At 40.3% G+C, this 13,144-nt stretch overlaps 1 protein-coding gene across 1 annotated transcript in view; it reads right to left on the bottom strand.

Moving 5' to 3' along the window:
* The window catches only part of loxhd1a (lipoxygenase homology PLAT domains 1a), a 33,580-nt gene extending 20,436 nt beyond the window's left edge, over positions 1–13,144 (bottom strand). The window contains exons 1-13 of the mRNA XM_065965834.1: positions 13,101–13,144; positions 12,576–12,609; positions 12,054–12,144; positions 7,710–7,824; positions 5,984–6,064; positions 4,194–4,378; positions 3,432–3,530; positions 2,418–2,566; positions 2,202–2,325; positions 1,572–1,822; positions 1,358–1,493; positions 1,024–1,184; positions 828–914 (exon numbers count right to left, since the gene is read on the bottom strand). Coding sequence (XP_065821906.1) covers positions 828–914; positions 1,024–1,184; positions 1,358–1,493; positions 1,572–1,822; positions 2,202–2,325; positions 2,418–2,566; positions 3,432–3,530; positions 4,194–4,378; positions 5,984–6,064; positions 7,710–7,824; positions 12,054–12,144; positions 12,576–12,609; positions 13,101–13,144 — 1,557 coding nt within the window. The remainder of the gene's footprint in view (positions 1–827; positions 915–1,023; positions 1,185–1,357; positions 1,494–1,571; positions 1,823–2,201; positions 2,326–2,417; positions 2,567–3,431; positions 3,531–4,193; positions 4,379–5,983; positions 6,065–7,709; positions 7,825–12,053; positions 12,145–12,575; positions 12,610–13,100) is intronic.

The following is a 13,144-nucleotide window of genomic DNA, read 5'->3' as shown; positions in this document are numbered from 1 at the left end:
ATTGATAAAAAGTTTGATTTCTTTCTCTCAACTCAGTGCAAAATTAAACTCTATGGGTGATTAACGTAGGCCATTTCTGATCTGATTTTTGAGTCGCATTTGATTTTGAAGATGGGCCAAATTGAAGCTGAATCACACGTTTTATGCTGCACAGTGTACAGAGGGACACGGCGGCTGATCAGGGCTCAATCAGCTGCTCTCGACCAGTCAGATACATTTCTGGCATGATTGAAATTTTGGTCGTACGACTTCATACTTTTTGCACAGTGAAGGCAGAGACACAAACTGATTGCCTAACTTCAGAGTTTTTTTTTCCAGATTGCATATGCGCAATGGAATACAGCGTCTCTGAAAGCAACCTGGCAACAGCAGGCATGCCTGTTTGATGTGTCATCCCCTCCTATCACAAAAGATATGAACAAGAGAAACATCGGCAGGAAATAGCTACAGACCTCCAGCAACTTGGGTATGTTTGGTTGCTTGTGTTTGTTGGTGATAATGAGTGTTTGTGAGTGTGAGAGTGTTTTTGACAGTGTTTGTGTTTGAGCTGTGCATAAAACTGAAATACAGCTGACTTCAACTTCAACATCAATGCTGTATCCGGATTTAACAACTACAGTGAGCACTCAGATTGTGTGTGAGCACGTAATAGTGAGCTTTGGTTGAACATCGTAAACAACTCACTCATACAGTTTGAGATGACATTTCCCCCATGACATTTATACAATCCCACGGTGTATGCCTGGCGTTAGTGTGAAGAGAAGACATAATACTGCAGACCTGAAAGCTCACACTGATAGATCTGACAGAGAAAGCAATGGTCTCACTTTCGCTAAATGCCAGCCAGAGAATGGGTTCCTCTTCTCGTGCCAGATGCGCACTTTCAGCAGTTTTCCAATGTCCGGCAATTCAAGCTACAATGAAACCGAAAAATGTAAAAATAACAAAAAAAATACATAACAACTTAGTGGGAGAACTTCACAGTGGAAGAAGCTCAGTTGAAAAAAAAAGGCCAGGGCTTACCATGAACTTATCAAGCTGGGCCTGTTCAAAACTGTCCGAGTTGTTTTCCAGCTTGATCTCGTCAGACTTGCCCTTCTCTCCATAGATCTGCAGAAAGACCTGAGCATCGGTCCCTGCTCCTTTAATGTCCGATGTCCAAATCCACAGGGACCAGGGGTACTCTGGAGGGGAAGAGGAGAAGATTTGATATTAAAGAAGTCTCGTTTTAATCAGAGGCAAACCTGTTTAAAAAAACGGATTTAATCAATTAAAACTAAAATAGAATAATATATATAGAATAACTGTGATTTGCTTTTCTTCTGTTGAGCAGAGATCTGTAGTTTGATGGACTTGCTTTTCTGTTTTTTCTGCCTGAGGGAGACCATCTCGTACAGCTCCCTCTCAATCAGTCCATCTCCTTCGTCCTCGTCCAGCCACTTCCCGCACGGAAATGTCTGCTCAATTCCCGTGAACGGACAATAAATCACCACCTAGTGGAGGAACGGGTTCTAGATGAGTAAAACACATTTTGAGAATCCTCTTGTAACCATTAAACGGATGTGTAGTACCTTCTCACAATACCATCCAGCACCCACAGCACCGTTGTCGTGGCCGATGGTGACCCTGCTGAGCGGGCTGATCAGTTCACAAATCTCCACGTTGAAAATATCGATGAGGCCACGCTCGAAAGCCCCGCCTTCCAGGAAGACTTTGCCACTGTTCTTTAAGCCTTTGAAGCCGTGCATGACGATGTGGATCTTAGAGTTGGTGCCAGCACCTCTCACATCTCCAGTCATCACTTGTACATTGTAAACAATGCCTGATAGATAAAGGAGAACACATCGAAAAAAGCTATTTTGAGAATTAGTTCTGAAGGAACGAGATATGATAATTGTCTCCAAATTCAAATATAAACTGATTGTCTTTTCTTTTCTAGAGGTCAAATTGTCCTTGGTGTTTGTTTTGACTGTTGGTGTTTTGAGCAATGTTGTAACTGTTCCCCATAGACTGCTGCTATGCCAGAAGCAACTGGTCAGTGGACCCAGTGATCCATCTGTGATAAAAGATGTCAAAAAGGAATATTATCCTCATTTTGCTGTCTCCTTTTTGGATTATGTCTCATAACACCAAAAACTCAGATGACTCAAATGCAACTGGGCTTTTAAAGGTCATTTATCAGAGGAACGCATTTCTCTCACCCATTGGTTGCAGGGATCCAACCAGCACATCCCTCTGTATTTTACCATCAGCTTCATCCATCGCGAACCAGCGATTTACTGGAAACTCATAAATTTCTTTGTTCCCCATGTCATCAACAACCACCTAGAGAAAGACATTATGTTTAATGGTCAGTGATTTTATTCAAGTGTGCATATCTGGTACCGATCATGCATACATGAGTGGTTTTCATGTGCCTTATCTAGAAACCATCCCGCTGATGAGCCTCTGTTGTTGTGGCCGATGGTGATTTTCTTCAGTCGTCCCAGGTTTGGAGCTTCTATTGTAAACTTGTCCTCCGAGCCGCGTTCAAAGTTGTCTTTGTCACTGTCAAGTCGTCTCTCGCCTTTAATAAGAAACAAAGGAGTTAGAATGAAAATCAAACCCACTGAAATAAGGATGACGCATCATCCCAAACAATACAGATGATGTGCCAAGATGGCGCCGCAGATGATTGTACTGTACTGCGCTCTTATCTCAGCATTATCCACCACTGCACTATTGTCTCATTAAGTCTTGTACACATTAGTCTTTGATTATTTGTGTTTATCGCTGATATTAAAAGGTTTATTTTTGGGCTTTTTAAGCCTTCATTAGAGAGATAGGACAGTGGTATGCGGGAAAGGAGCCAAAGGATTCAGATTAGAACCCGAGGACCACAGCGGCCGTAAATGGGTCGCCCGCACTAACCAGTAGGCTACCAACGCCCCCTTCATTGTTGATATTTATTGTAATATTTTTGTACAGAGCACAGCTCAACAAAGTCACATTCCTTTTGTGTGTTTGCATACCTGGCCAACTACACTGATTCTGATTCTACAGGAACAATAAATATTGAATAATTATTTTCCAGTGGTAAAGTGGTGGTGAATTAAATATTAGCCACATGTGTCTACCATTCAAAAGAATGGTCCATTAGCAGATAGTTTGAAAAATAACTAAATAGCTCTACATTGATAGTTTTTTCATTTACTAAGAGAAAATGTACAAATGTAAGGATTTGTCATTTTTCTTTTGTTTTTTTCTTTTCTGTTACTGTTTTGGTCTCTAAATCAGAAAATATTAAAAAGTAATGTCTACCCAGGGTCTGGGAAAAATGAAACGCACATGTATGGCAACATTTCACTGACGTTTTTCATTCAGTTATTAAATCTGAGAGATCATCAACAGAACAATCAGTTATAAAAATAAATCTTTAGTTGCTGCCTTACCTGTGTCACCGTTCTCTCCAAAGATGTTGAGGAAGACATCGGCATCAGTTCCGCTTCCCTTCATGTCAGCAGTGAACACACTCACTATGTACTTATTTGCTGCGAAACACAGAGAAAAAGATGATGATACACCTTTGTAATCATTGCGCATGGAGGGCTTACAAAACAGTACATGCTGTCCATAAGTATTTTTGCAAACCATTTTCTGCCTTTACAAGTCATGCTGTTTTTTAATCACAGTGAGTTGGACTTTTTGTCCGTCTTTAGATACTCTACACTGATGTGGATTCCAGTAAAAATATTCAAAACAGTGTGTGTGTATGCGTTGTGTGGGTAACTGCCATATTGCTAAGACCACTTCCATACAGCATGTGTGCCCACGTGTGTTTATCTGAACCCTGGTTTCACCGCGCTCTGCTTGATTGACTGCAGCCAGGTACTGCGATGTCAGATCACATTACAACACATGTGGTGGTTCACCTGTGGATTACACTCAGATACAATCCAATTACAACCTAACACAGCCAGATATCAGACACCTTTGTGTACAACTGGTCAAACACAAGGTGATAAAATTGTCGAGTTTCTGAAAAAAGTTCCTTTTTCTCTTTAATTTTGTCTCAATGGTTGTTAGTTTCCTTTTTCTTTTTTATATTGGCTTTTGGACCTTGAAAAATTTAGCCTTTTAATCGACTGTTGTGTGTTTAACCTTTGCTAACCCTTGTGTCTGCTCTGTGTTAGTAGTTTTCCAGAGTAGCCTACATTTTGGGACGTCCATGGGGTTCATGCTTCCCAGCAGGTCCCTTACATACAGATTGTCAGCCTCCTCCCGACTCAGCCAGTTGCTGCAGGCAAAATAGAAGCGCAGATGTGGCCGGTTCAAGTCGGTCACCACGACCCTGTCCAAGAACCAGCTGGCGTTCATCCCTGTGTTGTCATGCTCGATCCTGAGGAGTCAAACATCATAGCGTGATGTGAAATCACTCTGCAGGTAATCACAAATGAGCTTGAAACAACACTTGTCACAATGCCTCTGACAAAGACTATTGCTTTTGATCACTGTCATTCAAAATGAATAAAAGGGATAGAATAGTGAAAATTGAATAAAGCAAAAATGGTGACAGGCAAAGAGAAAAGGTAGGATTCAAACAAAAGACTTCCTAAAATACTTATTGAGAATGGTTTGGGGGTATTTTTCAACACTACTACCAAGTCAGTAATAGAGACTATATATCTGATAAAGGTATCCCAGTCTAATGTCAGCAACAAGCCCCTGAAGACTTTCAGAGATTCTACTCGGCTGGCTGTCTTATATTTTGCCAGGCTGTATAAAAAAACGTGTTTGTAGAGAGTTTAGACACCTTTTTCGTCATGTTTCCTGCAAGTTGTGCTTAGACATTTATTACTGCTGCCTCCTACATTTTTTATGTATTTCATATCTATTTTCTAGACTCAACATTTTTTTTAAACAACTGAATCAACTCCTACAACCCTGATTCTTTAAAAGAAAGAGCAAACATCTACTACATGAGGTGCACAATGTAATCTTTAGATTTTTGTATCCCAAATCCTTTCGGAGAAGTTATTTTTTTACCATGAAAATAGCTTTAAAAAAAAAAAGAGATATAGATTTGAAAAACTTTACTTTGTTTAGGTTATTTAAAAATTATTATTTATGTCAGTCAAGGATTCTCTAGCACAGCTATTGAGCACAACTTAGATCCATCTCTATGACAACTGAAAACACTGTCCACTAATGGTAAATGGACTTGAGCTTGTATAGCGCTTTTCTAATCTTCTGACTACTCAAAGCGCTTTTACACCCACCCATTCACTTCACATCCATTCACACACTGATAGCAGAGGCTGTTATGTAAAGTGTCCATCAGAAGTAACTAATCCGTTCATACACATCCACACATTGCCGACGAAGCAGCGGGAGCAACTTGGCCAAGTGTCTTGCCCAAGGACATATCGCACATGTGGCTGCAGGAGCTGGGGATCGAACCCCTGACCTTCCAGTTGAGAGAAGACCGACTCTACCACTGATCCACAGCCGCCCAACTTATGATGTCATATGGTTAAAAAACTATTTTTAACATGCTGCTAGTGGACCTTAACTTGGGGTCATTTTGACAGAAATTGCACAATATTTGGAGGAAAAAAAACATTGTTCTTTTCCTGAGTCACAGTGCAGCATCTCCACCTCTGCACTCATTGACTTTTAAATGCGCCCTGCTGCATTATTCAACCAATCATGTCTGATGGCTTTGATGTCACTCATCCTCCTTTGGAATAAGACACAAGACAAGTAACACACAACAACAGATGGGGCTTAGCCCTTTGTCACTAGGGGAGAATCCTTTGATAGCTAGAAGCACAGCTGAAAAAAGAGTGAGAAATGTTTCAGTGTGATCCTTTATGTAAGCTGCTCTTATCCTGCATGAGGCATTGTTTAACACAACTAAGATGTTGTCAGTGACCTGCAGCTGTGTTTTCTGAGTATCTGCTGCAGTCATGCAAACACCAAAGTGTTCATTAAAGCACAGTACCTCAGCTTCTTCAGAGGGCCAATATTGTGTGTTTTGACACGGAAAACATCTGTCTTATTCTTCTCGAATGCAGTTCGACTTCTGTAAAATAAAGTAAATAAAGAAAATGTCAGAATTTGTGAGAAAGATAAATTGTGTGTGTTTATGATAGATATAGATAATTCTCAATTGTGATAGATGACAGGGGTTATAGAGAAGACAGCCAACTAGACTGAACTCTGGAACAGCAAGTTACATCCCTTGAATTAATCCAGTTTAGGGTGCCCTGGTGGTCTCATGGCGGTGGTATAATCTGAAACCTTCTAATGCTCAGCCACTTCGACGCCTCCTCCTCTTCATGTACTTCTACCCCTCACAGAGACGAATGAGTTGCCCCACTGCCAAGCACGGCGAATCAGACACCATTTTTTTCCTTAACTGAGAATGCCTGCCTTTGTCTCTGACCCACATCTCCATCTGTTCTCCTTGCCCAACAATACTCAACCCACAGACAATGCCAAGGCTCTTATAATTAAGGTGCATGGTGTCAAAAAAAACTGCCAAGAACGAAATTCTCCCTACGCGCTCTTGAATACATGGCCATGTTCTGTTTCCTGTTTCTAACATTACCTGTGGGACAATGATGTGGGGAAAAATTGATATGAAAAAAGCAAACCCAATGCAAACTTTGAAATTCATGCAAATCAAATTTGTATTGATTGCAATGAATTTCCAAAGAGTTGCATTTTCCATCTGCCTTAGCAGAAATAGCAGTTCTCCCTTACCTGTATCATGTTTTAAATATTCTTCAGTGTGTACACAATACAGGCAGGACCTAATTTATATCGGAGTAAGGTGAAACTCCTGCCTATGCAGAATGTTTATTATATATGCAAAAGTAGGTCATCAACAGTCATGTATAGTGTTTCCTTAGCATAGCAGTGTTACAGCCACACAGCAATGAAGACACTGAATACATGGCATGTTGATGCTCACCAAAGTGGATGAACGAGACCACCACAAGGTGTGTGTGTGTGACGAGGTCCAGTGTGGCTCACAATAAGATAGTATATCCTATACGCTGCAGCGGTAAGCCTATCTGTCAATCAATGTGTGCAGGGATAAAGGGAGCCTGCTGCTGATAAGATCCCGAGAGTCATTCGATCATCCTCAGAAATGACATGGTGGTTTTCTTTCATTTAGCTGTGAATGGAAAAGAAGACCGGCCATGTCACATAGTTCCTCCTTACTCCAGATATTCTTTGTCCGACACTTAATGTGACTGTATAGAGGAGAGATTCCTGCGCCACATTCAAACCAGTGTTGCAACCATCCACCTCTTCTCTCAGTGAACTGTTTGTAAGTTTCAGGGTTGAGATGGTTTTCACTATAAGGGAATTCATTCCTCAGTTCAATGTTGAGCAGGAATGTTCCTCCATACAGTGTAATGTGCAAAATACAACCCAACACAAGGACAGAATTGTATCCATCCTTTTTGTATACTGATTGGAAAATACCTCTTTGCTGTGCTGAAAGATCAGAGAGGAATAAAGAAGATTAAAAGTTAACAGCTGACAATGAACTTGAAGTTGTAAACTAGCTAAGTTCAATCAACTTGACACAAAATTGTCTGAAATAATTGTAAAACAAATCAGAGTTGAATGAGTCATTGAGGTTTGAACAGGAGTTAAAGACAACATATCAAGCTGTAGTTCAATGACATCAACATAAACTCTTTCAAACCTACTTGCTTGCCAGATGGATTTTAGGTGAAACGCCAAAGTCTCCAAAAAGGGTCACAAACACATTAGCATCTGTCCCGGCTCCTTTCACATCACCAGTGATAGTGACCACCTCGTACACTGAAAAGAGGGGAGAGTGGAGATTAGAAAGAGAGCGAGGGAGGAACATTTATGCTGTACTGTCTCTACTGCAATAAAAATGTCCAACATGAAACAATAAGAGGATGGAATCCACCAGAGAGCGTGAGAGAGACCTTCTCATTTGAAAACTGGTTGTCATTACCTGCTCTCATTACTTGTGGCAACCCCCAAGGCTTGGTAGGAGGGCCTCTTCCATTGCTCTATTTTTCTAAAATGTAACCTCCAGTATCACTTCTATGAATCTTCTTCTGCTGATGGCATCATTTTATTTACCAGTTTCTCCCAGCGATGTCTGTTCACTGAATAATGTTAATACTGAATCACAGTCCTCATGTTTGGCCTCACTAGCTTTGTCATTTTTTCCTCTCTTTTATTGCTTTTTTCAGATTTATAAATATGGTTGCCATATATGTTATGTATCATCCTTTTCTATTGCATTTCATTTCATGGCTTTTTATTGGAACTCCTACTAATCATGTGTACTAAGGCAGTTTCTAAATTGCATGTCTTGACTCTAAAGCACTTTGGGTCAATGCCTGTTTTTTTTAATGTGTTATATTGTTAAAGTGACTTGACTTGTTAATAGTTTGAGGTCAAAGAAGGTCTAGTCTGAAGGTAAAGCCTAGAATTAAAGGGCAAATACAAAGTCACATCCTCATACAGTGTCCAATAATCTATAAACATTAGGTAGCATCATGTTTCCTTCCATGCATGTTTGCCAGGCAATTCAATGCAGTGAATCAGCAGCGAATCTATGTCTAGTGTGATACATAAGCCAAGAATCTCTCTCAAGTTTCACAAATGTGTCTCCTCGTCTGACCACTGAGTTGATGGGAAGGTAAACAGGATGAAAACTGAGCAGTCTACCTGAGTCTGTGTCATTTAAGGTGCTTGTGTGAGGACGGCAGTAGAAAAGTGGATACACACATGGTCACTGTTTGTGTTTTTAAGTCTCTGGCAGCTAAGCAATATGGAAGTGTTTATGTATACTACATTGGTCTCGACTTAAATGTCTCATAACAGCTTGAAGGATTTATATCAAACTTGGTACAAGCATTCCCCCATTCAGCACCAACATCAGGACAAAAATGTACATCATTTGTTGATAGTAAAGAAACTTTGGTCATGCACTAAATAACTGCAAAACTAAAAGCATTCCCTTTTAGCCTCATGTGTACTGTGTTTGGAGCTAATTTGCAAACGTTAGCAACATGAGAAAACTAACATGGGAAAGGAGTTCAGGGTCAGACTCAGATCTGAAGGCACATTTTAAGATTAGAATAAAAGGTAGAAACAAAATGACCTACCTCTGGAATTGTTGAGTCTTTCTCTTTTAACTCTTATGTACTGTGACTCACAAGCCTTTTTCACACATGCATTCTGAGAGCCACTTTTTACTCATGTTTGGTCAAAATGATTTCAAAGAGTCGACCACGACTCATCTAATTTGTAATTCACAAGAATCCCAACTCAAAGATTCTCCATTTTTTTAGGAGAACATTTTAAGTCAAATCTGTAGAGCATCCTGTGTTTGAGTTACAGTGACAGCAGCATTAAATGTTAAGTGGGAGATTAGTCAGTGATTGGCTATTGCCTTTGACACAATAGCTTGGTATATGCAGCGGTAACTCTATAGACCTGATGAAACGTGGTGTGTAAATGTAAACTCATCTCTCCTTTGGTTACGTAATAGGTCGTAAGGTAAACCAAAACGTATGGGGCATTCTGAGACAGAGAGTAACAATGGGGGATAAAGTTGTGTCCTCTCTGAACAGGGGTAGACTGTTAGGGGGCCGGTTGGCAGGTTTCTATGTAACAGATAGCCTACTGGGTGAATGTTATAAAGCATTTGTGTGGACTGTAGGACTTAATATGTACTTTTTTCAAGTCAATCAAGAAATGCATAAAGGGAGTAAGAGTATATGATAAATCCAATTAAGGAAATGTTAAAGACAAACAGATAGATTACAGATGACCTAAAAAAAAAAAACGTTCAGTAGAGGAAGTAGAAGGTAGAGACCTGATAAAGAGCAATTTGACCAAACTCAATCCTCCTGGGGACATGGATATCTAATTAACAGTAAGCAGATCTATTAGAACCAGATTAAAGAGAAAGAGAGACACCTGATAAAATCAAATAAACAGTAGCCTGGTATAACTGAGCCTTGATAATCTCCCTGGAGCTTGGTGAGAACCACTGGAGCCAATGAGGTGAGAAAGCAAGTAAACACCCATGCATCATTGACATTGATGCTACATAATGATACAAACTGCTCCTTCCAAAGTCTATGATCGGAAGCTGAAAGCATGTTTACTTTGATCATTTACTTTATGGTAGTAATTGTCAAGCTGTGAAAATGCTCAGCATTCAGCACTCTCTGTCAGCATAATGGGGGTAAGAAAGTATAAAAAAGCCTTTGAAGTTCAGATGTTTATGCATTGATCAATGTGAACTTTTTTAATCCGAAACAACTTTGAATACAGTTTAGTTTTTTAAATTATCTGCTACGAAGACCTTTCTTCTGGGGAAAGCACTTCTAATTTGTTTTTGTTTTGCTAAACAAGTTTTGCTAGACAATACGTCTAGACACAGACACCTAGGTTTGCAACAAAAGAGATGTTTGGCTTTGAACTTTAAATAGAGTGTATTTTTGGTCCTTTGTGATTTGCTTTGTTTGAGAAACTTTACTGCTAGTACTGCAGTTTGGTGTCTGTTACATCTTCCGTATATATTACCTCAGGAACTAGTCTGACTTTATGTTCTAACACCGGCTCCTTCCTAGGTGTAAAACGTACACCCAGGTGCAATACAAATAAGGCTTCAATCCAGCTGGTGTACAGGGTATAGCTTTGGCCTAGTGGTTGTCTCGCGCCCACCATGATGCGGACGGCCCTGGTTCGTATCCAACCTTAAGCTCCTGTCCCTCTCTTTCTCTCTCTCTCTCTCCCTGATTTCTGACTCTATCCACTGGCCTGTCTCTTGAACAAAGCCATAAAAGTCCATAAATAAAAATGTTAAGTTGGTACCAACTTTGAGCACTAAATCGGACCTAACGTTACACACAGGCACATGACTATTGCTCATTCACTGGGCTCCAGCTGAACTCTAGTGTAGCCTGAGACACAAAGTATTATTTAGCACAAACTTTAATCCTTACCTAAACAAAAAAAAAAGTTTAGGTGCCTGAACTAAACAGACTGTGACTGTTTTCAGTCATTGAGGTTATGGCATTACTGAGTTTACTCCAAAGGGCAATTGGATTTTCATCCAAGATATTTCTTCATCTTGGTAAGATTTGAAAAATTGCAAACTTTACACAAAGTATCTATCTATGGTTAAAGCTGCCACGATCATGGTTTGATTTGGGTTCAGGCACCAAAAGCACTTGGTTAAGTTAGTGTAGTAATTTATACTGATAATATTGTAAGTCAGTGTTGAATGTGGCTTGAAGCAGGACTCAGATCCCAGTCTCATTTGTAAGAGTGCTATATTTAACCCATTGCTTTTCAACAACCTATTATCTGCCAAGACCGTTAATGCTCTAACTGGTACACATGAAAGAAGTTAGCATATACTGTGAGTTCTCCACATGCAGGGTCACCATCTAGCATCATCTTTAAGTTAATCTTTTTAATAAATGACATCACCTTCTTTGGATGGCAGTTTAACTTTCTAACTTAGCTCCCAGATAACAGTGATGCACAAAAAACAAGTTTACAAAAAATACATTTTAGTTATTTAGGTAGAAAAAAAAATCCACAACTTAGCTTTAATTTAAATTGTTCATGTAAATGTTTTATCTAGCCCATAAACCACACCCACTGAGGTCTTCTCCTTACTTAATCCTGCAGGATCTCATTCCCCTGGTTTAAAATATCCTGATCTGTATTGAAAAGATGACTGGCTCATAAAAAATCATCTGGCTCTTGGCATTACTTCTTGCCCAGGTGGTTCTCCCAGCCCCTGAGTCTGGGCCGGCACCCAGCACCTGTCTGTCCCAGAGCTTCTGTTTGGCTCCATTCATGTAGAACATAACTGAGCTTTCACCAAAGAACAATCACAAAAGGGCTTCCATCCAGGGTGCTAAGTTTTTATCTAAAGGGTAATGGAGGATACCTGATTTTTCAGTTGGGAAGCTCCAATAGGTGTGCAAATATGTGATGCAACTTGCACTTACTTAAACTACAACTCAGTGTTAAAACCTCACCTTTCTTTTTGAAGTATTCATCCTCATATCCATCAGACGAGTCAGTGTGATACCCAAGCAGCTCATTCTGGTAGATCACAGCATAGTCCACCTGCTTATTCTTGGATTTTTTCCCTTTTTTCTTTTTGTCTTCATCACTTTCTGCTGATCCCTTCTTTGCCTTCTTCTTCTTCTTTTTCTTGGAGTCCTCCTCCTCTTCCTGCTCCTCAATCAATGGCTCCTCGTCATCGTCATTGTGCGACTTCTTTTTCTTCTTGCCGTCTTTCGACTTCTTATCCTTGGATCCCATCTCCTCTTCTCCCTCTGGATTCTCTGTGGAGGACTTTTTCTTCTTTTTCTTCTTCTCCTCCTTTGCTCCTTCAGTCACTTCCTCTTTGAGTTTCTCTGATTTCTCCTTTTTGTAATTGGTCTCGGGGTCATTATTGTTCTGCTCACCTTCCTCAGCTTCATTTTCAATCACAGCAACAGCTTCAGCATCACCATCTTGCTTCCTTTTCTTCTTTTTCTCTTTAACTTTGTCACCCTCTTTTTTCTTTTTCTCTTTCCCTTGGGCCTCCTGATGATCAGAGTCGTCTGCGATCTTGTGTTTCTTCCGACTCTTCTCTCTTTTTGAGCTGTCTCCACGGGTCACACCTTTGCTCCTCTCCTTTAACTTTGGCTCTGTTTCCTCTACTTCGTCATCAACTTCTTCGGTTTCTTCTAAAGCTGTGGATTTTTTCTGTTTCGACGGCATCTTTTATTCATCCACTTCCCTGGCCTTTAGTTTCGTAAGTGCTGCCTTGAGTTTCTAATAGTGTAAGACAATTCATTTGACCCTTGGCTTCAGGGAGGTTCTGGGATGTTGAGGTGCAGAACCACCTAGGTGTGTGCAGCTGCAGGTATGCAGACTCAGGACATGCAGATGTACTGATGGCTGCCTGAATGTCTCCTTCCTGGGCAATATATATGGCAATACAACCAAACTCCACACACAACTCATGAAACATTACTGTCATGTCAGCCCTCACGTGACCCACAGGAGAAAGCCCTGTGAAAAAGGAGCCTTACACAGAGAACTTATCCTCTCTGCCACGGCACTCTCCATTATTCAT

This window comes from Labrus bergylta, chromosome 17, assembly GCF_963930695.1.
Source record: "Labrus bergylta chromosome 17, fLabBer1.1, whole genome shotgun sequence".
Classification (NCBI taxonomy): domain Eukaryota; kingdom Metazoa; phylum Chordata; class Actinopteri; order Labriformes; family Labridae; genus Labrus; species Labrus bergylta.
Note: the sequence above shows the minus strand (reverse complement) of the source record. Positions and strands in the feature narration are given on the sequence as shown.